The 22,823-nt window shown below is 39.8% G+C and overlaps 1 protein-coding gene across 2 annotated transcripts; it reads left to right on the top strand.

Annotated features, from left to right (window-relative positions):
- Window positions 1–1,405: 1,405 nt before the first annotated feature.
- On the top strand, window positions 1,406–12,514 carry DUT (deoxyuridine triphosphatase). Of its 2 annotated transcripts, none has more exons than XM_054214346.1 (7): window positions 1,406–1,529; window positions 2,084–2,243; window positions 4,122–4,213; window positions 5,332–5,376; window positions 10,580–10,654; window positions 11,656–11,726; window positions 12,160–12,514. In XM_054214346.1, exons 1-7 carry the CDS (start codon window positions 1,523–1,525, stop codon window positions 12,214–12,216), a joined length of 507 nt encoding a protein of 168 aa, XP_054070321.1. In that variant the 5' UTR covers window positions 1,406–1,522; the 3' UTR covers window positions 12,217–12,514. The 2 variants fall into 2 exon arrangements, with proteins under 2 accessions (XP_054070321.1, XP_054070320.1); XM_054214345.1 differs by lacking the exon at window positions 1,406–1,529 and adding an exon at window positions 1,602–1,705.
- The last annotated feature ends 10,309 nt before the right edge of the window (window positions 12,515–22,823 follow it).

The raw sequence follows: 22,823 nt of genomic DNA, 5'->3' as shown, positions 1-22,823 counted from the left end.
ATCTACAGAGCAAACAACACATTCCCAGGACCAAGGCAAACTTGCCCAGATTTCAAGCACAGGTGTTTTCTTTTTTCCCCTCGTATAGATCTGGGGGGGGGAAAAGTGTAACTCGGTTGAGACCTTTCTCCTTGATAATATGTTCGGATGAGTCCTCCTATCTATTATTTATGGACTTTCAGGCTACCTTAGACATAGCGTAGAACCCAGCCTGCCTCACGGAGACAGGCCATTCATAAAATCAGTCCTTTTCTACATTATGATGCAGGATGCAATTGTAACCTCTATAAAGTTCTGCTTGTATAAATCACCATTTATAATTAGATATTCATTGGATACAACTTAAATTCTTATAAACTTCAATTTGTGGATGGCTTATATCAGAAGTCATGAAATATTCTAAGTAGCTTTTTCACATAGGTCTATGATGCATACACGTTTCTTCAAACAGTGTACACTATTAAGACTGAAAGTGCTCAACAGCAATAAAAGAAACCCCAAACTGGGACATTTCTTCAAAATATTTTTCACAATAGGACCACAATGTGTAGCAACGGTTTCACTGCCATCTGGCTGCATTTAAAAAATGTAGCACAGCAAGGAGACAATCGCATATGCTTTGGTCTTAAAAAAAAAAGTCACAGAGAACGGTCGTTTGACAAAATTTAGACTAGCAAACAGAACTCCAACAGTCTGCAGCTATTTTGCGCAGAGAAAAATACATCCATCAGAGTGGTTAAGCACCTGTTTTACAGCCGTGAGTCCAATGGGCATTCTTGTCAGCCCACAGCACAGAAAACTAGGGGGGAATTTAGGGAAGTCTTTCATAAACAGGATGGCAAAAGAGGGCAGGGAATACCAAAATCAAAGATGGTGAAATTGTAAAATCACAGAATGGTTTGGGTTGGAAGAGACCTTAAAGATCATCTAGCTCCAACCCCCTGCCGCGGGCAGGCACGCCTCCCACGAGACCAGGTTGCTCAAAGCCCTGTCCAGCCTGGCTTTTAAAAGTATTTTTAAAAAGCATTCTGCTTCGACTCAGGCAGAAGAACAAGACAGGCAGAGCACTGACAGGTTTCCCTATCCGCAGCCTGGACAAGGAGGGGAAGCGGTTGTTTCCCTTTCACAAGGCAAACGCTTCTGACGGTTTCTGAAGGGGGACACAGGCTGTTTGCAGGAGGACGCCAAGCGGGAGGGCCGAGGCGCCACCCGCATTAACGGCCATTCCTGCCGTACGACTTCGAACCGGGGCGGGGGACGGCCCCGCGGTCCCCCTGTGGAAGCTGTAACACCCCCCGGCCCCCCCACCGCGCTCCCGCCCCTCCCCGAGCTGCTGACAGGGCCCGTGCCGGCCGCGCTGGGCCCTGGCTCCGCCCGCCGCCTGCCGTGCAGCCGCAATGCCGTTCCCCCGCAACGCTGCGCGCTCCGCGGGGTCCGCCCGCCATCCCGCTCCGCCGCCGCCTCCCTCTCCCGCGGAGGCCCGCGGCGCCGGGCCGGTGGCGGAGGGGCTGCGCCGCGCCGCATGGCAGGTAGACCCCGGGTTGGGGTAGAAGGGGCCGCTGCCCTCGCCCTATGCCCCATGAGCCTGTTACAGCCGGAGAGCGGCGGGGAGCGCCGGGCAGCCCGAAGGCGGCACGCTCCCCACACGGCGGCGGCGCGATGCTCTCCTGGCACTTCAGGCGGCTGCTGCAGCCCCGCGGGCGCAGTAAGGGGGCGGCGGGGGGGGTGGGGGAAACGTAAGCTGCCTGGCTGCGCTGCGGCCCTGCTATGCCACGGGCCCGGTCCCTCGGGGGCCACCCAGCCGCGATCGGGAGGGGCTGCGGGGCGCCGCGACCGGCGAGTCCCGCCCGCCGCCACGGGGCGGGAACCAGCATCCCCGGGGGCTCCCCAGCGAGGGCCCGAGGAGCCAGGCGAGGCCATTCTCACCGGCAGGGGTGGCGCAGATGCTCCGCTAGAGAGCGACCGGAGAGGGAGCTATTGATTTCCCCCCCCGTCTCTGCCTTCAGTGAGCGATGCCAGTTTTCGCGGGCTTTTCCCCTCTCCCCTCACAGCGGTTCTCTCTCTCCCTGCCGTTCCCGCGCAGCAATGCCCTCCGAGGCCGTCCTGCAGCCGTCCCCCAACAAGAGGCAGAAGGGCTCGGTACCCGAGGAGCCCACGGCGCGGCTCCGCTTCACGAAGCTGTCCGAGAACGCCTCCACCCCCTCCAGGGGCTCTGCCCGAGCCGCGGGCTACGACCTGTACAGGTGAGGGTACCCCACCCAGGAGGGGCCCATGGCTCGGGGCTCCGGCCGCTGAGGGGGCTCTCCTGAGGCAGGGCCTCTTGTTGGGCAGACCCCCTGGGCATGCAGGACAGGAGGTCTGTTCGTTAGCTCCCTTGCTTCTCCATCCCCTCTGCCTTCGTTTCCAGAGATCTGTGGTCCAGTCACGCTGCAGCACTGATTTCATCAGGGAGCAGCCAAAAATCAGGCTTGACCCATCAGCCTGCGCTGCTGTTGGCGCCAGCATTGGCTAGGTGTCTGCCTATTCATCATAGGAATAGGAGATCACAAATGTGGTGTTTCTGACTGGTTGATTGTAAGAGCGAGAAGTTTGAATGAGACAATGGTGTTTCGGTTGCATTGTTAAGAAAATACTGATAGCACTGTATGTACCATTTGAAGCTCCATCCCATAAGTATAAGGTACATAAAATTATGGGGTCGTGTCATACTTCTGGTGAATCTAAGTTTTACAGTTGTAGGACAGGAAACTGAATTGTAGGCATGTTACTGTTTCATAACCCTGTGAGGCAATGAGGGGGAAATGACAAGTTAGCGCAGGTATGGTTGGCTGGAATGCCAAACGTATCTGTTTTAACCAGTAAGTAGCTGTTATTTTTTCAGGTTTGTATTTCTCTTCAACTAAAACTAAATATAGCAGCATTATGCAATCTACGATCTTGTTGCAACCTTCAATGAAGACAGAGGCCCCAGAAACAATAAAATGGTAGCGCATGTGGGCCCTCCCTGCCAGCGTTTAGGCATTTCTGCTTTCCTCTTGGCTGTTGGGTGCTGCCTGCCAAAGGAGGTTGTGACAGTTTGATAATGCTCCTAGCTGGAAACCATGTGGGTTGCTGTACAGACTTAGGTTTTGGTTTGCTTGAACTGATAATAACCATTGTTCAAAGGTTTTCACTGTGTTCAAGAATAGCTGCAGCTAGGCTTGCAGTTGTTTGCATAGTGCTTCTGTGATCAAATACAACCACTATATCTGAAACTCCACTTCTACCTCCTCTAGCTTCCCTTTTTTAGTATTACTTAGAATAATCAGCCTGTCTTTCTTCCTTTACCTATGTGACTTTCTTCCTGAAGCTTTGCTTCACTGCGCTTGAGGCTTTTCTTTTGTATTCCTTTTGTCTACCAGGTTTGTTTTTGTTCTTGTTCCAGTGGTGCACTGTACACCTGGAAGAAGTCTGTTTCATAGAAAACCTTTCAGTGCTTCCCAGTGTTTAAAAATAAATTCTGTGTAAAGGCCAAGATATGCTTACCTTAAACAAGTAGAACAGTCTCACTGTGGTATTGTCATCACTGCTTTTCATTAAGCCTCTAGTTGGGTAGCTTCAAAAAGTTCTTAAAATCTCTCTAGTTTGCAGTTCTCAACAGAATCCTGTGAATCATAAACTTCTGACTGGCTCAGAAAAAAAAAAAAGGTTGCCTAAAATTTAACTTAATAGATTATTATTTTTGATTACAACTACTTAATCTGCTGTAGAAAGCTTAATCAGAAGAGTGTATTATCGTTAAAGTTTCTGCTTTTGCACAACCCCATTCATTTAATGATTAATTTTAAAAGATAAGCTTGTATTTTTTGTCTTACCGTTAAAAAAAACATTTAAAACTAGCAACCTTAAGACTATGCTCTTCAAATGACACCACTGAAATCTTAAATTAGCACCATCAAAATGGTGATATATTGTGTTTTAGGATCTGCACTAGATTTTGCAAATCTGTAAATATTTCTTGTATAAGTTCCATAGTATAAATTCCCAGCAAGAATAATTCTGGGTAATTTTGTACCTTAAGTCACAGAGAAGAAAATTTTCAAAATATTCTATATAAATTAGTGTTTTATTCTTTAATGTAGTGCCTATGACTGTGTGATACCACCCATGGAAAAGGCTGTAGTGAAAACAGACATTCAAATTGCACTTCCTTCTGGATGCTATGGCCGAGTAGGTAAGTAAACAGCCTATAATAAACCTGCAGAGTCACTGTAGAACAGGTTTGACACCATCATCATGTTTAGATTCTGCTTTCAGAATTAGTCTACACAGAAGAGAGGTGCCATGCGGCTGTGTGACTTATTAAGTCTTGTAATAGACATTTCTGGTCTAAAAATACGTTTGAGGTTTGGTGTATGTCAAGTGACAAAAAGTTGATTAGCAAAAATGTTCATAATCTACATACAACTTTATAGGCTATGCAATAGTTCATTATTTCTCTGCAGTTTCAGAATTAGAATCAGAAAGACCAATAGGTAGCAGACATAAAGAAAACACACACCTTGATATTTAAAAGCTAACCCTGAAGTAAGAGTACTAGCGTAGTAGAATTTGACTACTTTTTGTGACAGAATACTTGAGAGAACCCATATAAGATATTTTGTTATGTTTTGCTCATTCTTTTTCTGCATTATGTATACATTCTTAAAGTAAAAAAAGCAATAACCACTCCACTGGAAGAGTGTGATCGGAGTTCGCTGTGTCCTTTTATCTAAAAGGAGAATGCGTGTGCATTTCTCTTATCCCAGACAAAGAAAATTTTGAAGAGAGTAACATTTTAGCACCTCATCAAAGGAGGCTAAGGTAAGTAAAAAAAAAAAAAAAAAAAAAAAAACAAAAACACATCAACACCCTGCACATCATTAAATTTATCTGTGTATAATGTTTTTTGTAATTGGCTTGTCAGATCTTGTTTTCCATCATAACTTGAATGAATTGACCTTTTGAGATGATTCCAAACCAGTGGTAGCTGCCAAAAATAAACCAAGATGAGATACTTGTCTGCTTCAGCCGCCTTTCTTGGGTAAACCTACTCTGCAATTGCTGGTCTAAACAAAGATATATTTATATTACTTAAAGATTGCAATTTTATTGTAGCCTGTAGCAGCTGTTATTTTGTTTAATATATACATTAACACTTACTGTAGTTCCTGTTAAATCACATTTATTTTAGAAAGACTGTGGAAACAGTTCTTGCTGCCATGACTCTGCAAACACAGAGCCTATAAATATCGTGTAAGAGTTTTAAAAGAAATAAATTATTATACTCACCAAAAAATTCTTGTTTTCTAGCACCACGTTCTGGTTTAGCTGCAAAGCACTTCATAGATGTTGGTGGTAAGATTTTTGTTCTTTTTACTAAGACTTTGTAAAACTTGATTGCAGAAGTGCCTTGATTTCGTATTGTAATAGGTGTAAATAAATAATGCTAGCTTCATTGGTCATCTGGCAAAAGGAGGTAACTGGGAGATACCTCAGAGAGCCAGTGTATCGTAATTATTTTAAAACGTGCTGAATTATAAAAAAACTACAGATTTTTTAAAAAAAATAATAACTATATTATACTTTTTTAGGCAATGCCTGGCATAAAAGTTATTTTTTGGTTTAGGCTTCAAAGATGACTTTTTACATTCTGCTTTCTCCATTTTGACTAATCATCTATGTGTGATTCTTTTGAGTCTGGTGTAAGATCTGAATGGATTAAGTCAATAACATAGATATTCTTTTACGCAGAGAGTATATAATAATGATATTCAAAAGGAATAATAGAAAGCACTGGAAGACACCTTTACTGTGGATAGAATTAATAATTAGGATGAAAGGAACTTTAGTTTACTATTACTGATGAAACTATAACAAATTATGTAAAGCAAACAAAATTTATTCTCGTAACTTTGTACATTAATTGACTTAAAAATTGAAAGTTTTTTGAAAGAAATAAAATCCCACTTTGTACAAGTCTTTACAGGTGGTGGTTTTTTTGTTCAGTACTAGCAACAGATCTGTTTTGAACAAACAAACAGGATTTTTTTTAAAGTATTTTGAGCTTTTCTTCAACCTTTATTAGAAGGTCACAGATACCTTTCAAAAAATAGTTATAGGCATATCTATAATCAGAAGCCTTCATGAAAGCCTCACTGTGCCTTTACCATAGCCCTATAACTGCAACATGATGTAAATGAAGTTGAAAGTTCTATTCCAGTTTTGCTGTGGGGCTGATCAGAGCACAGACAGACTAGCTAAGTATTGTATTATGAAATGGCATTTACATTGCACAGAAGTTCTCACCGCTGAGATTATTGTGGAGTTCTGAGCACAGCTGTAATTTAGCCTGCTGCACAGCAATTTAACCAGCACTAAAAGCACATTACATTGCTCTAATTGTACAAGAATATGGTTCTAAGTTAAATAAAATGTTTTCTGCTGTTAAAACCCTGAGCAATTGGTTTTTCTGTCAATAGATTGTGGTAAAAGAACCAAAAATTACATTTCTGTTGTAATGACATGAAGAAGATGCATCTAATGGGTATCTTCAAAAGTGCTGGCTGGACAAGAGAGAGCACATTTTTTGCAAAGCCGTTACAATTTGAGCCACAATGGAAGTTGACAAGAAAAGTGTGCTGAAAAGTTGAGACCTTTTCCTCTTCTCTAGGTTTTTTGGGGTTTTTTGCGGGGGAGGAGGGGGTGGGGGTGTTGTTGGGTGGGTGGGTTGGTTGGTTGGTTTCCTTCACCACTCCCCTCACCGCCCCCTCCCTCCCCGGCACTGTTAAACCAGAGAGACTACTTAGAACATGGTACTCAGCCTTTACTTGCTTATAGGCTTGGCTCTAGAGGTGAGGAAGGGTGACTCTCAGCATCCTTTTCTTTCTGATGACAAGCCAGCCAAAAAGCAAAGCAATTCCCAGTATAATTTAGAGCTGCTGCAGAACTACTTTATTCTGTCTGCTTTATGGCATACCAAAGTCTGGCTATGCCTGTGATACAGTTCTGATATCAGAGGCTAAAGGGGAGCATCTATGCCAGATTTGTGTCATTCAGGCTTTGTCTTAAATAAGCATTGATCCTTGCATGTCTGTTACACTAAGGTTTTCTTCAGTGTTACTGGGTAACATACCAAAGAGCACTAACATGGGAATCAAAGATTCTCCACAGCCCTGTGACACTAACATACATGGTCTACTATAGTGTGGTTCTTTAAAGCAACATTTCTAAATCAATTTTTTGTTTATATGAAAGAATACATATGCTCTGTAACAGTCTTTTCATCTGAAAGTTAAACTAGAAAATACCAGAAGGCAACCAGAAGTGCTTAACAGGATGACCTATGTTCAGATTTATGAAAACTGACAAGCCATGAGTAAAAATTATTACTGACAATTAGTAGATGACTTTTTAAAGAAAAAAAAAAAAAAACAAAACTAAAACAATTGTTACATAATTTTAACTTGTCCTGCAGAAGTACTTTTGTCACAATGAGGGCATTATCCATTTAAGTAAAAATACATTGCCAGAAGCCCTAAGGTCAGGGAGAAAAATTGGGATCATGCAAGAATATGTTCAGAATTCACATCTGCTAGGTGTGGATGCTTTCCCAACAAGTGACATGCCAAACTTCTGACAGAGTATGATGGAATGTCAGACTGCCAATTCCAATGCATGATTTTTCAAAAAAAAAAAAAAAAGACATAGGTGATTTCCACCCAATGCACATAACTTAGAAAAAGCACCTTAGTGCTCAGCAATGTGTATAATTATTGTAACTTGCTATTCTGGAGTAACAGAGTGCCAAGGATGTTAACATGTTTTGCCAGTATGCCCAGTTAAATAGAGTGAGTTTGTGACCCTACACAGAAGGAAAACCGATCAGGTCCTCCTAGATCGTATTTTCCTGTATCTTACAAGGATCATGTATTCTTTGATAGAAATCATGTAGTTTGAACTCAAAATCTACACGGTGATTAAACTCAGTAAGACTATGTCAGTGGAGGTATAATACATTTAAGATACATTAGAGAAAATGATTGGTGGGGAATTAATTTCACAAAATCTTACCCATCTGTGCCTTTAATGGAACTTGAAATTATCATAGCTTTGACAGTGTTTCAGTCACTCAGCACAGCATTAGACTAATCGTTTTGGCCACAAAACATATTTTTAAATGTTATTTTCTTAAAGCAAAACTTAAACTCTAGTTGCAAGTTCTGTTTGTATAGGGAAGGCTTTTAAGGGAGAAGCCTGCTTTCCTCTTTGCATCCTCTGGAAAGCTTTCACCCTCAGAAGTGTACAGGAAGCGCAATTCTTGCCTGCTAGAAAATACATCTGATACAATCTGTAGAACCATTACAAAGTGTTTACTTTATAGCTAAGCTTAGAAAATTAGAGTGTTTTAGTGAGAGGATTTTTTTCCCCTCTAGTGAATGAGTGACTTCAGTTCAGCCACAGAAATGTTCTTCAGTTATCAGACAGTTTTCAAATCTTAGAGAGCCAGTCTCTAGCAGCAATCAAATAGGCGGTCAAAAGAATTGGTATCTTTTCATAGAAGTATCTGTTTAGGTGACAGCCTTTTCAACAAATACTTATAAAATAAATTTTAGAGTCTATATGTAAAGCTGAGATTGTGCTAATGCCATTGTTTAAAGGTCAGGGAAGCCATCTGACTAATTTTAAATCAGTATAGATCCTTTATTACACTCCTTTTCAGAAAAAAAACCCAAACAACGTTTAGGGTTTAAAAAGGGGTAGAAGTACTAATGTGCCATTAAGCTCCAATTACTCCAATATAAGCTGTTTTAGATACTCTTTTTTTTTTTCCCCTCTCAGTCTCCCAGAAAATAGCAGCAATGTCTGGTAGATCAAAAAACTTCATTAGTAGTTAAGTGCTAACCAGTACATCAAGTACAATTTTTGTCATTGTGTACAAATAAACTTGCTTTCTGTCAGAGACACAAAGGCAGAAAACTTAATTCAGAATGACTTTAAGTAGCCCCAGTTGTTCTGTTCTATATATTTCCTTCAGATAATTCCAGCAAGGACGTGACATGCAAGAGTTTCTTGCATGTATAAATCTAACCATATTACTTTAATAGGTACATTTTAAATATATAGAAGCATAATCTCCGTTTAAATAGAATTAGTAATCTGTAGTAATCAGTTTTGAGTATTGTGTTATATCAGAGCAGAATACTGTATTATAACAGAAAAAAACTAGCCCTCGTTATGTTAAATTAGCAAATTCTATTATCAATCTCTAATGCATAGCAATATCTGTCGCAGCATGTGGTCTAGAAAAACGTTGTCTTAGCTGTACAGAAACACTTGAGAATGGTTTGTCAAATTAAGAATTTATCCAAAGAGCTAATGATCTTATTATATGCATTTATGAGCATATCTACATAATTTTATGTGCCAAAAACGAATTTTGGCTTTCAGCTCTCCATCTAATTGACACGTGAACAAATGCACCAAATTAATGGCCAGCTGACTGCAGAACTTGCATGATGCTTAAAATTATTCGTGCTGCCATGACAAGTTTGTTGAATCTCTCTTTGTAATGCATGTATGTAGCACAGACTCAGCGTCATATAAACCAACGCAAATTATTTCACAGAATCGTAGAATAGTTTGGGTTGGAAGGGACCTTTAAAAGTCATCTAGTTCAGCCCCCCTGCAATGAGCAGGGACACCTTCAACTAGATCAGGTTGCTCAGAGCCCCGTCCAGCCTGACCTTGAATGTTTCCAGGGATGGGGCATCTACCACCTCTCTGGGCAACCAGGGCCAGTGTTTCACCACCCTCATCGTAAAATATTTCTTCCTTAAGTCTAGTCTAAATCTACCCGCTTTTAGTTTAAAACCATTACCCCGTATACTATCACAACAGGCCTTGCTAAAAAGCTTGTCCCCATCTTTCCTGTATGCCCATTTTTTCTACTGGAAATACGCGTCCTGTATCTGAGAGAAAAACCTCAAGGAAGCAGAATACAATTATTTCAATGTGTATTGGTAGATAATCTGAACTGTGTAGTTAATACAGCTATATGAAATATAAGAGCAAGCTTGTTCTACAGTATTTACACTTGAGTGTAGCTGAATGACAGTCATCAGTTCCTTAAAGCTTTAGTTCTGTTACCCTGCCTGGGATACAGGATTTGGATCTGTGCAAATACATAGCTCTCAAATAAAATGTTAGAGTTAAGAACAGATTTCTGCTTGACACTCAAAGAGATGAAAGTTAGCAGAACAAATGGAGCCTGAATTTGGTACAGCTGTCTTGATTTCAGATAGTGTATTACAACTAAAATTAGTAGTACAGTGGTGAAACACTTCTTGACGTGTGATGGTGTTTTTCAGTTCTTTTTGTAAGATTCATTAGCACTTTTAGGTATTTCAGTGTTTTCATATATATTGTTTAATTGTGCATGAGTAATATAAAGGATGTCAATATGAGAAACTGCAATCATCTACTAATCTAAACCACCATTATCTAATACACTGACAACACTTATTAACTGGATATCCCTCTTAATTCTTTCTTATGACAGCTGGTGTTATTGATGAGGATTACAGGGGAAACGTTGGTGTGGTACTCTTCAACTTTGGCAAGGAAACTTTTGAAGGTCAGTATTAAGCTTGGCAGAGCCTGTTTTCAGCCATCTGACTAGAAATGCGAAACTAATTTTTCTTTAAAAGTCCATGACGGGTTAGAATTAGCTGAGAACATTTTTCTTGTTACAATTAATGAAAACATGGGAAGTTAACAATGTCCTCTCAAGGAAACACAAAAAGATTCCACTCCTAGCAAATTAGGCAGCATGCAAAAAAAAAAAAACCAAACCAAAAAAACACCCACCCAAAAAAACCCAACCAACCAAAAACCACACCGCCACATCAAAATAAACAAAAAAACCATGCTTAGCTAAGCTTCAGATTCATGAGCTGTACTGAAATGCAACTTTGTATTTAGTTTCTTTCTTGCACTGGAAAAAAAAAAAAAAAAAAGAAAACCTAGCTGAGAAGTATTTGAGATAAAATTTCCCCAGAATCCTGGGAAACACGAGTAATAAAGATACAGTTTTCCCTTAACCATGCTGTCCCTCTGCAAACAGTCAGTTTTAAACTTCAGGGCCCAGTTACAATATTGCCAGTGTTTTTGCAGCCTTTTCTGCGACTTCACAGCACAAGCTTCTTACAGAACTTCTGTGAATGAGATCGGGTACTAATCAGACATTTTGTTTTTGTTTTATCAGTTCAGGCTTTTTCTCCCAGAGAAATCAGTTCCTGGGTCTAGTTCACAAAAGGAGCCACATTATACATGCAGCTGTCTCTCCATCTCTGCACTATTTATTCATAATGAAATTTAAGATGCCACAGTACAGCAGCAGGAACAAGGGGAGATGCCTTGAGCTGGTACTGCTGCTGAAACTTCGCCTTAAAAGGACTAAGCACAAGTTTAGCTCAGCCTGTATTTTTCTCGACTATTAACATCTGCTCAACTAAGTTTCAAATAAGTGTTTATGTTTTAGTACATTCTGATACTTTTGAAAGGCAATTGTCTAAACTTTGTATTGATTGTTCACTTTTTTTTGAAAGAACTAATAATGTTTTAACTTCATCGCAGTTAAAAAAGGGGATAGGATTGCCCAGCTCATCTGTGAACGTATTTTCTATCCTGAGCTAGAAGAAGTTCAAGTAAGTTGCCAAAAGAAAATATTTCTGCTATTTTGAATAATCAATAGTTTAAGATAGTTGTATATAAACTGAAAATCATGGTATAGATAAATACTTCGCTATTTACAGTTACTTTCAGTGTTAAAGCTGCATAGTGGCATTGCTACCTGAATAGAAATCTTGACACTTTGCATGCATTTACATGGATTTTTTTTATTTGTAGTTTTCAGAGTTAACGGGTACTTAAGAAAGACCTCAGTATATGCTAGAAACAGTTGTCTCACACTGTGAGATTTGTTTAAACTTGTACAAAGGCTATTCTAAAATGTCTCAAAAATTTTTGTTTAATTTCTCAGTTGTAGCTATTGTTACGGTAAATGATAGACAATATCTGTTGTATAGAAACAAAAGGCAAGTTAAGACACTAAACCAACTTATAATTGCTGTCTTTCAGACACTAGATGATACAGAACGTGGAGAAGGTGGCTTTGGTTCTACTGGAAATAACTGAAAATTATTTGAATATGCTTTCTATATTTTTTGTTATGCTGTTTCTAAATCTTCCTTTGAATTAGAAGTGGGATTTTGGAGTACATAAAAAAATTTTCAAGATTTTTTCAGACTTCTCTGTATCTGTCCTCCTGTATTTTTACAGGCAGTGAATTCATCTGCATTATGGGGAAATGTACGTGACCGACTTGATTGATTAGTTGATGGATTATTTTTTCTTTTTAGGTGTTTGGTCCTCAGTAATAAAGAACTCATTGTTTATGTGCTGTTATACTGTAATAAATTATAAAGTAACTTAATGATTTGATTTTATTTTACTCACCTAAACTAAAATGGCTGATTGCTCCCTTCCCAGTTTGTGTTACTCTTCTGTAAGCTGTCTTCCCTGTAGTTCAGTATTTCATGCTGATAGCCTATTTCATACAGAATCCATGGTAATACAGGTATTGATATGACTTCCCACTCTGACCCCTAAATCAGCATAAGGTAAAGATATTTAATATTGCATCTTCTACAACCTGTCAAAATACCTGTGCTTCGGTTCAAAGCTGAAGTTCTGTCTTTGATCCTTAACTGATCCTCAAATAGCCAACTTTTCATCTCTCTATTAAAAGAGCAGGCAATACATTGTTTGAGCTAAATAACAACACTCTTCTATATAGTAAATAAATGCTATGAAATATGCTGTTGAAATATTTGTTGACAAATTAATTAATAAGTTACTGTATGGAAGAAAGATTCTGAATTACTGAAGCAGTGCACGAATTGTTATTTTCAGTTGTATTTTGACCATTAACATAGAATTCTTGGAATCTGTCCCAAACCTGATTGTTTCTTTAAGTGTGAGAATCTCTTAAATGACTCAAAAGCTTTCAGGTGAAAGAACACACACACACGAGAGAAGGAACAGAAAGGAAAGTATCTTGAGTATTTTGCCACTTCACAGAAAAGAATTAGAAAAGGCTGTGAGGCTCTCAAACATTTTTTTCCCCCCCCTGCAGCTGTCTGTATTCTCTTTTTAGATTTTCTTAGCTGAAAGGCCACAAGTGTGAAATACTGTGCTTTAAGTAGTGTTTCAGCAGTGGAAAGGTAGGCCTTTGTGTGGATTAAGATGTTTCACAGCTTTCTTCTCCTTGGTAGTCTCACATAATAATCTTGTTGGTATTAGTTTAATATCCTTGTCTAGGACTAACCATTTCCTGTGAAGCAGGCCCAAAATACTGCACATTTTATACATTTTACCCCCTCTTCCCCAGGAAGCTGGAAAATAAAGTGTAATGTGACAGCATTCAGATTCCTTCAACCATAGGATAGTCATTACTTTGATTTGGCAGTGCTGAAGCAATAAGTACATTCATCTTTGGCTAGGGTAGAAGCCTTTCCCTCCATATGCATTATATGCTTATCATTTTTTTTTTTTCCCCCTCCCTACACCCTTATCACAAGACTGTACTTCTGTCTGTATACCCAGACCTCCACAAGTAGGCTTACCAGGCAAAAGCGTATTGTAAGCAAGAAGCACATCGTGCCAACGAAGTTTTAAATAAATTGTAAAAGCTGGTCTTGACACTAAGTGTCTTCCGTTCTATAACCTGTCAAAAAGGAACTTCAGTTACCAAAGGCTATTCAAAGGTCGTAAAATAATTATGATCCTTTTGTGCAAGGCTGTTTCCTCTTGGTAGACTGTAAGTTGAGAGCAAGTTTTGCTGCTTCTCTTTTCCTCCCTCCCTCTCCCCCTGAAGCAAAACACCATCGGGGATACATTGATGCAAATCCTTTTTAAAAGATACTACAAGATGATCTCACTTGGAACAAACTTACAGGGAAAAAGTTTAAGTTTTGTTGATGATTGTCATTTGTTGTACCTGTTGGAAACCGATCTAATTTCCATTTTTGAAAGCAATGCTAATACTCCAGATTCTGAGGTAAGAAGGAATAGAATTTGCTAGAAGAAGCACTCTCTCAGACACGAGGAAGACGCACTACAAATCCATGCCTGCTGTAAGTTGTCAACATACAGACTTTTATCTAAGTGTCATCACCAAAAAAGGCTCACTTATTTTGAAAATTGGTATAGTTGAGTTCCTTTTCATCATTTCTCAATACTTATCTAGAGAAGCATGTAATGAATTGAAGATTGCCACAAGGCTCTTCCCAGTAGGACCTTGGAAAAGTCTGTCTGTCTGAAAGAAGGGAAATCCTTCCAAACTCACCTCCACACTGAACCCCTCCCAGTGCATCAGACTGTTGCACTAGGGTAACACATTCTGATAATTCTATTTATAGCGTTGGAGTTTTACTTCAGTATGAGTAGCGTGTCTATAGAAGACAAATACTTCTAACCAGGCAACGAGAGTTACGTACCAACGTGTTGAAAATTCTTAAGCTGATTCTTGCTACTGCAGACCAGGGCCTGTATTGAAACCTGCAGAAACTGTTTGTATTGGTATTAGTTATTGTTTAGTTCAAACCGTGCTGCCTGCATCTCTTCTCCACTCCTTGACAACTCCCTCCATTTTTTTTTTCTTTTTTTCTTTTTTTTTTTTTTTTTTAGGTACCACAATTTCATTAATATGAAAAGCAATACCCTCCAAATTATTTTAGTGTTCCCTTTTTCCATTATTACCACCTATGCTACAAAAGTATTTTATCTTGGTATCTGGCAAACACACACAGGAGGCACAGAACTGTATATGTTGCAGCAGCTAATTTTTACCTTCCCATGGCTCTTATTCATAAAACTCACCCCCTCCCTGTAAGCACGGGGAAGACGACAGACCGGCACTTCTTCAGCACTACCTCTTTATAATGGTATACTTTAAGCTTTAATTAGCACATTTGATCCAGTTTTAAACAAAAATCAGAACGTTTAAAAATTTTTATATTAGCAAAAGAAAGGGAGGGCTGGGAAACACGTTGATCTTGTTCGTTACTTTATTTGCCTAAATTAACTAGTTGTAAATTATTTTTTTAATTGAATGAACAACCGGCTAAGCATGACTGAATGACATACTTAGGCAAATAAACTCATGAGAAGCTAGACATACATAGGTCTTATGTCCATCTAGACATACCCATGTCTCCAGAACCTGTCACTGAGGTGCGATCCCCTGGGCTCACTATAGGCATGAAACTAAAGAGATGCAAAGCTTCTAAGCAAGTCCAAAGTATAATGCTATTTGCGAAAAAATGAAATGAAACTTACATTAAATCAAAATTATGTTGGGCTGCTCTCTATTATCACTGAACAGGTTCAGACAAAGCTATTTAAGTTTAGACTGTCAACTGCAGTTGTAAAAGGGACATGTCTCCAAGAAGAGTTACCTAAAGCTTGGGGAGTGATCTTGTGGAATATCCTCTGTGTAAACGGAACTTTTACAATGGAAAATAATTTGTTGGGAATTCTCATCTATAGCAGAAAATGGCTTTTTCCTGCAGGGAAAGGAAAAGGACATTATTACCTAACAATCTGCCTCCTTTCTTTTAGAAATGGATTTGACTTGTTATAAATAGAGAAAATCCGGCCTTCAACCCCAGGTGAATTTGGAGGAGAATGATGACTTTTGAATTCAGATGCTGAGCTCCAGGTTCACCCCCGTGGTTTGGGTTCTATTTTGAGATCTGAAAGGGTTCTGTTTTCTAATTTGTACTGAAATACATATGACAACTTGTATTTCCTTACCAAGGCAGAAGCTGATGAAGGTCTTGAAGAACAAGTGATCACTAGACAATTCCTAGCATTTGAACTCTCCACTTAGAGGCAAAAATCTTAAAAGAAAGATTATAGTAATGATACCATTGATCTTTCATCCTTTTCTTGATTTCCCCAAAGTATTAACCTAGTTTTTAATGGCTGTGAATTTAGCACTGCTTCCTCAGTTCAGCTACAGTTACATGACCCTGTGGCGTGTTAAGAATTTTTTCGATCTGTGTAACGCTTTTTAGTAGATCAGCCACTAGATGGCACTTAAAGTTTGCTTTCTTTTCCACTTTTTTTTTCCAGAGGTATTTTTCAAAGAACTGTTCATCTATAATTAAGAGTTGATGACTCCCATTGGGACTATGTTGGCGGAAAGCAAGATGCAGCAATATTTGAGTGAAAGCAGGCAAAAGTATAACCATTAAAAGAGGAACAATGACTATAATTTAAATAAGATTTGGGTGGTTGCAGTGTTTGCATAATCCCTCCTGGCATGCAAGAGCAGTAGAGAAGCCTGTGGCTTCGCTCTCCTGCTGTGTTTCAACAAAAATGGAAAATTGTAATGAACAGCAACATTTTTCCTATCTTTCATACTCACTCTCTTCTTACCCCCCCTTCCTCCATTCCTTTAAGTGGAATGCAGTCTACTTAAGGATTGCATTGTAATGAAAGTAGTGTATAGCTTGGTAAACTGCATTGGATTCTTCAAATCAGATGCCTCTTGCTGCAATTTCAGGTCATAAATTAAAACTTACTTCATATGTGTTAACCCAGTAGTGGCAGGTGACATATAGTAACCTGAATTATTAATTTTTATTAAGGTTCCTTAGTTTCTCTATTGGTTGCTACTCTGTAATAGCACAGTCTGGTGCTCTTGTATTCGTTTTCCCTCCCTCCCCCCACCTTGTAATTTATTTTTTTTTTTTAAATAACTATCATTGTACTTCGGCTTAAAGATGGTTAAATAAGTTTTGGTATTAAGTAAACTTCTATGACCCTGCCTATTTCCTGTCCTGTCAAACCTTTCCTTGTAAGAATAACAGTGTCCTTTTATTTGGTGGAGTGTAGCATGATGTTTTTGGCAGGCCCAACATTTTTGACTTGCATAAATTTGTGACCTCAAGTGCAAGAAAAGTGAATGCTTGCTTCAGTGCCTTATGGTTTCTGCCTAAAAAGAAAAGTGTCCACATCGCTAACCATTACAATTTCTGAAGGAAAATTATCAGCACACTTATTCCACCTGATTGCACATGACTGCACTTCCAAAGAAAAGAACCATAAATAAAAATAAGTATTTTGCACCTAGTTATGTAAGGTACCAAAAGTCTGAAAATATAGGGCAGACTGTACTGCCTTACGGGTTTCTAGAATTGGCACACATGGCACTTCCCTCGCTAACAGCTATTTGGCGTCTCTACCTCAGTGAGGCTGTGATTCTGCAAAGTGTAAATTTGGGTCTGCTGCTGGGAAAAGAATGTCACATTGCATGGTTAAAGGTTGCAGGATCAGGTCTGAACTGAATTAACGTAATTATTTCCCTAAAACTTTCCCTCCGTTAACTGTGTGGTTATTTAGCTCTTTACCACTGGAGTGATGCTTTCCCCCTACTCTGTTAGAACACAGCAAGAAAACCTTTTACCCTGCCAAGTCTGAAAACCTGACAGATTAGTTTTATAATTTGAGAGCCCTCATCCAGAAAGTAACTACTGTATATTAATATGTAAAATATGCATAAATAAACGTATGAGAGCTGTATATGCACACTTACTTGTTTCCCCTTAGACTTTGATGTTTTTTTCATTATGTCACAAAAATGTAATATTAATCATTGGCTTTTTGGGAAACATTCATATAGTAAATTTTGTAACAGAAATAAGAGTTTTGTATCAATTAATATTGCTTGTAGCCTTAACATTTAAAGCTGATACCCTTGAACTGAAGAACATTATCTTTTCAGTACTATTGATTACAGCAAAGGAATTTGTTTGGTTTTGTTTTGTAAAAGAAAAAAGAAAACATGAACGTAATATCTTTGGCCAGATTCTTTTAACATGAGTATTTTGTGGTTTATGGATTCCTAGCCTGAAAGGTTGTCTCTGAGTGTCCAAGACAAAACAACTATGTGTCCTAGTTGGAAGAAAACTTCCCCTTTCCTTTGCCGCTAAGCGGATTGTGCCATGTCTAGCAAGCACGGCGGCGTGTGGTCTCCAGTGCTGCCTTGCTAACGCACCTCAGTCCTGACCACAGCCTTCCTGCTTGCACGAACTTGCTCTCCGGTCACTGCCAAATTACAGGTACCTTCCTTAGGGTGCAGGACAGCATCAAGGGATCCCACTTCTCAGGTTTTCACAGCAGCAAACACAAAACAGCAGTCTCACTTTCCTACACTTCCATGTAGAAGCTACTGCTGGCGGTGAGGCAAACTCTCAGCATTACAGGTAATTCAAGCCATTTAAATTCTGCAAAAATAATTTTATTTTTTGTCCATCCCATCCTATGACACTGTATCGTAGCAATACATAGGCTGGCAGCAGTCAAAGGAGAGGAGGAGGTCTTTTGTTAGAGGAGAAAGCATCATATATATTTCAGTCCTGTTCTTACCTTTCTTCTCAACTTGCATTAAAGCATTAGAAATGTGAGAAAACTGAAAAAGGAGTTGTGAAAATCAGCAAGAGAGAACTCATTGCCCTCCCTGGACGTGAAGAAAAGGAGACAGATGAGTCAGAATGGACTGAGAGCTCCCACTTCATCATCTTGGTGAGTTTTTTTGGTTTTGGGGTGGGTTTTATTGTTTGTTTGGTTGGTTTTGTTTGTTTATATTAATCATATCAATTAAACTAATAAAAGTTCTCCAGGAAAAACTGGATAAAGCTCACTCCCTGGGCGACTGCTATGAAATGAAAAGCCAAACTGCTGCTCCAGGGAGGTAGCCAGGTACTGGTATTTTTGTCAGAACATCATTCCTCACCCGACTGCAGCACTGTACATCTTGTTATCAGTTTCTAGCCAAGAGAGGTTTTAAGAGCAGCTTTAAAGAGGGCTTCACATTTCTGGAAGTGTAACATATGTTGTGTCCTACCCCAGGTCACCTGCACAGAGCCTCCAGACCGCTGTTCATAACTTTCCCAAATGCCGGCTGAGTAAGACTGACTAATAGTCAAAACAGGCAAGCTTTCACCATTGTATCTTGAGCGGGCTGGAAGCCTGCCGTGTGGGAGAAGTAGCCTCTGTTTGCACTTACTTTTTATTTGTATGACCTTCGAGAAGCTTAGCATTTATGGGACAGCCTAGACTGAGCAGAAAACCACAGCTCAGGCACTCCTGAGTAGTTTGGTTCCTACAACAGGATTCTGGATTTTTCAGTCCTGCCTGTTCCTGGGCACCTGCTTGCCAACAGGACCTACACTTTTATTTTTACATCATTATTGTCTGCTAATAAAGTTGATTTTAAAACTATGAGAACCTACATTAATAACAAAAATAACAAATTGGACTCCACTTCTATCCCTCTACTCCTGAAGTTTGCTATTCAAATGTTCAGACCGTATGTTGACGGCACGGCTAGGTATATATTAAAGCATGGAAATGATCACTGATGCCAGGATTGCATACAAGCTAAATGAAAAATTATTACTCATTTGCAATTATTCCAAGAAATTTTGAGTAGCTGCCAAAACAATAGAACAGCTGGATGAGGAGGGGGACAGGGTCTGTTTAAGCTGGCACTCAGGCCAAAGAAATTCATGCAAAGCCACAGCCATGGCTGTCTGGAAGAGCCAACTTTATCCCAGTGTTGGGCTGGTGTGCAACAACACGCACTGACAAAGCAGCCTGCTAGCAACATCTGCCCAGCAAATGGGTTACTCCTCCAGCTTCCACTATATTTGAGCCGTTGGAGAACACCGAGTGCCTCTAGAGGCCCAGATCAGCAAAACCAATGCAACATTGAAAGCAGGGCTGCTTGGCTGTGGTAGGATTGTTAATCATAACGCAACCTTGTTGGTACTAACCTAGGGTAGGAATGAAACCGGGGTTTATTGCAAACCCCATGACTGTGCAAATAGAGTAGATGTGGAGAAAGCTAAGCCTTAACTCATTTCTTGTGGTCCCCTAGGGTCTCCCTGGATAGCACCTTTTCCCTTCATGCTTTTGCTCATTGAGCTCTACCTTCTGGTTTGCCAAACTTTCATTTTCCAGGTGTGCCATCAGCTAGCAGGCAATGGTAGGAGTATTTAAATAGTTGAGATTCATGTGAAACTCGCTCACTTCTAGTGAACAGTAGAGAAATAATTTAAGCTCTATTTAACTGATGCAAAGGAAAAGTGCTTACAAATGAGGCATTAGAACCAAAATTAGACTTAAGAGCAAAACTGCTGGTCTAATACTCTAAAGCATACGCCAATAGCCCAGGGAAAACCCTTTTGTTACAACTCCATCATAAGTCTATTAAGTTGCCTGTTCTACTGCTGCCTTATGATAAAGTACATTGCATAGTCTCACTAGCCTGTGCATGTTCCTAAAGTCTGGTGCTGTCACTGGCAAAGCTTTATTATATTCCTACATTGCACAGAGCACTGTGCAAATGCTAAACAAAAGAAAATGACATCCAACTGCTAACAAAGACGTGTTGGGTTCAGATTTCTCCCCTTTGCCCACAGCCAAAGTGGCAGTCGGACAAAGGCTTCTTCTGAATCCTGGCTCATTATGTGAAGCACAACTCGATCAGTCACAAAATGGTACTAATCACAGCCTTCCATAGCTCTACAACTAATATTTTTAAAGTTATCCTGCATGCTAAATATAATTTTCTGTGGCTGAGAATTGTGAAACCAATACAGCCCTCATTAAAATGCTAAGGGTACTGGCATTGCTTTAAAACGATCTCCATAGTCAACTTCAACAGTTTATGTGCACATAGATCTCCAATAAAAGTCAGAGGATTGCATGTTTTAATAGCTATGGAAGTATTTTATTCCCTCTGAAAAAAATAATTGGATTCATGTTTGTTAATGCCCGATACCCAAGGTCAAAAATCATGTTCATATATTTGGCCAGAAGCGTTTCCTTGCAAGAGATCAAGATGTCAGAAACTTATGATTGATCAACAGTAGGTGCCCAAGGGATTTGAATGAAAACATTTGGAAGTCTTAAATCAATAGCTGTCAAGATTTCTCTATCTATAAATGCAGTTGTTTTTAGTAAACATCTGTTGAGTGTTTTTAATTCACCTAAAGAAAATATGTTGGAATTAATTTTTATGGGTTTCTGGGACATCAGATCACTAATTGCCTAAGAACTTTGGCACAATTGAAAGGAGTGAGAGTCAGACAGAACACTTCAAGCACTAGTTAGGGCAAATTCTGAATGTTTGCCGATTGAAATGCAATTGTTCAGGGTTTGTGCATTACTTACTACTGAAAGATGACAAAATATGTCTAAGGAATAATTACTGAAAGAGACAGCTGTGGGGTGGGACACACTGTTAGCCTCATATGCTCTGTATACGAGAAGTGATTAATACAGAATTACATCTGAGATACAGTATAGTCATAAGACTCGGGGTCCTTCTCTCAGAGTTCCTTTTCTCCATCAAAATGAAACTTAGAATACTTCTGTTATTCCACAGACTCAAAGTTATTCCTAAGGGCAAGAACTAGTCAGCTATGTCATAGTCTCCCCAGGGAAGCTGTGGAAACCCCTTTGGCTTGATGCAGACAAAGAAGGGAAAAAGCATACCACAGAGAACAATCCTGCATTGGCTGATGGGTTGAGTAGATGACCTAACGGGTCTTTTCCATCTATAATTTTATTCTGTGGCTTTGATGCCGAAGGCCCTGTTGACATCTACAGTGCTGTTGCTTTCCTGGAAGCTTTAATAAAGATCTGGTTTGGAACTCAGAATAACTAACACCACTGAGCAAATAACTCTAGTATGGGGCGACAGGCAACAAGAATGCCAATGGGAACATGCCCCATCATGCTAGTTGGGTTTATTCCGGCCCTTAACACCAGGATTCCCCGAAACACTTGCATCAATATATAGTAACCGCAATGGATGTCAGCATGCTGCTGACTTCAATGCAGAAGAAATACAGGGCATAACCATTTACTGTACTTCTTACCCAAGATATTGTTTGGATTTATAAGCTCCCATGTCTGGCCTAACCTGAAGACTTTAGTTCATTAGGAGATGCAGCAATTAATTAGAAATCCTCGGTCAGCAACAAACATGTCAGTATTTCTTCTCTATTCTTCACGTAGTCTGTTACTATCAGAAGCCTACTTCCTTTTCACTGCAGCACATCCTTATGTTAAGACTGGTACAAGCTCACAAGAGCCACTTTGTCACATTTATTCTTCAGACTTTCTACTTTACCCTGTTGCCACTGGAGTTAGTTGTGGGGCAAATGCAATTACAGTTATACCTCAAAGTACGGTGGGAAGATTTGCAATCTCTCTTGTCATCCAAAACCCCTTGTCAACAAAAACTTGTCACCCAACGTGACAGGGCTCGATTCTCCAAGTGAGATATGCCACTAGCCTCTAGGGCAGAACCTATTTGTGAACAGTTTCTGTTGGTCCATAGAGCAGAGCTCCTCAGCTAGCAGTTAGGTTTCCAACAGTTTGCAAAGTCTAAAGATATTTTGCCAATACAGTAATTAAATGAAACGTGGTAGAATGTAGCCTACGGCAACCCAGATCTGAATCTAGAAATCTAGCCTGCGGAGGCATGGTGGTACCAGAGGAATATTCTGACTCAGCTGGAGCAGCTTCTCAGATCTGAAAGAAACTTTGCCCAATGGGAACTCACAGCAGGTCACAGCTCTGTTTCTCATGAGGTTGGCTACATCTGTTCCCTTTTATGCAAGAGAAACACTTCATTAGGGCCCTACGTAACCTCCTGTTGG

This window comes from Rissa tridactyla, chromosome 9 (assembly GCF_028500815.1).
Source record: "Rissa tridactyla isolate bRisTri1 chromosome 9, bRisTri1.patW.cur.20221130, whole genome shotgun sequence".
Lineage (NCBI taxonomy): Eukaryota > Metazoa > Chordata > Aves > Charadriiformes > Laridae > Rissa > Rissa tridactyla.
Note: the sequence above shows the minus strand (reverse complement) of the source record. Positions and strands in the feature narration are given on the sequence as shown.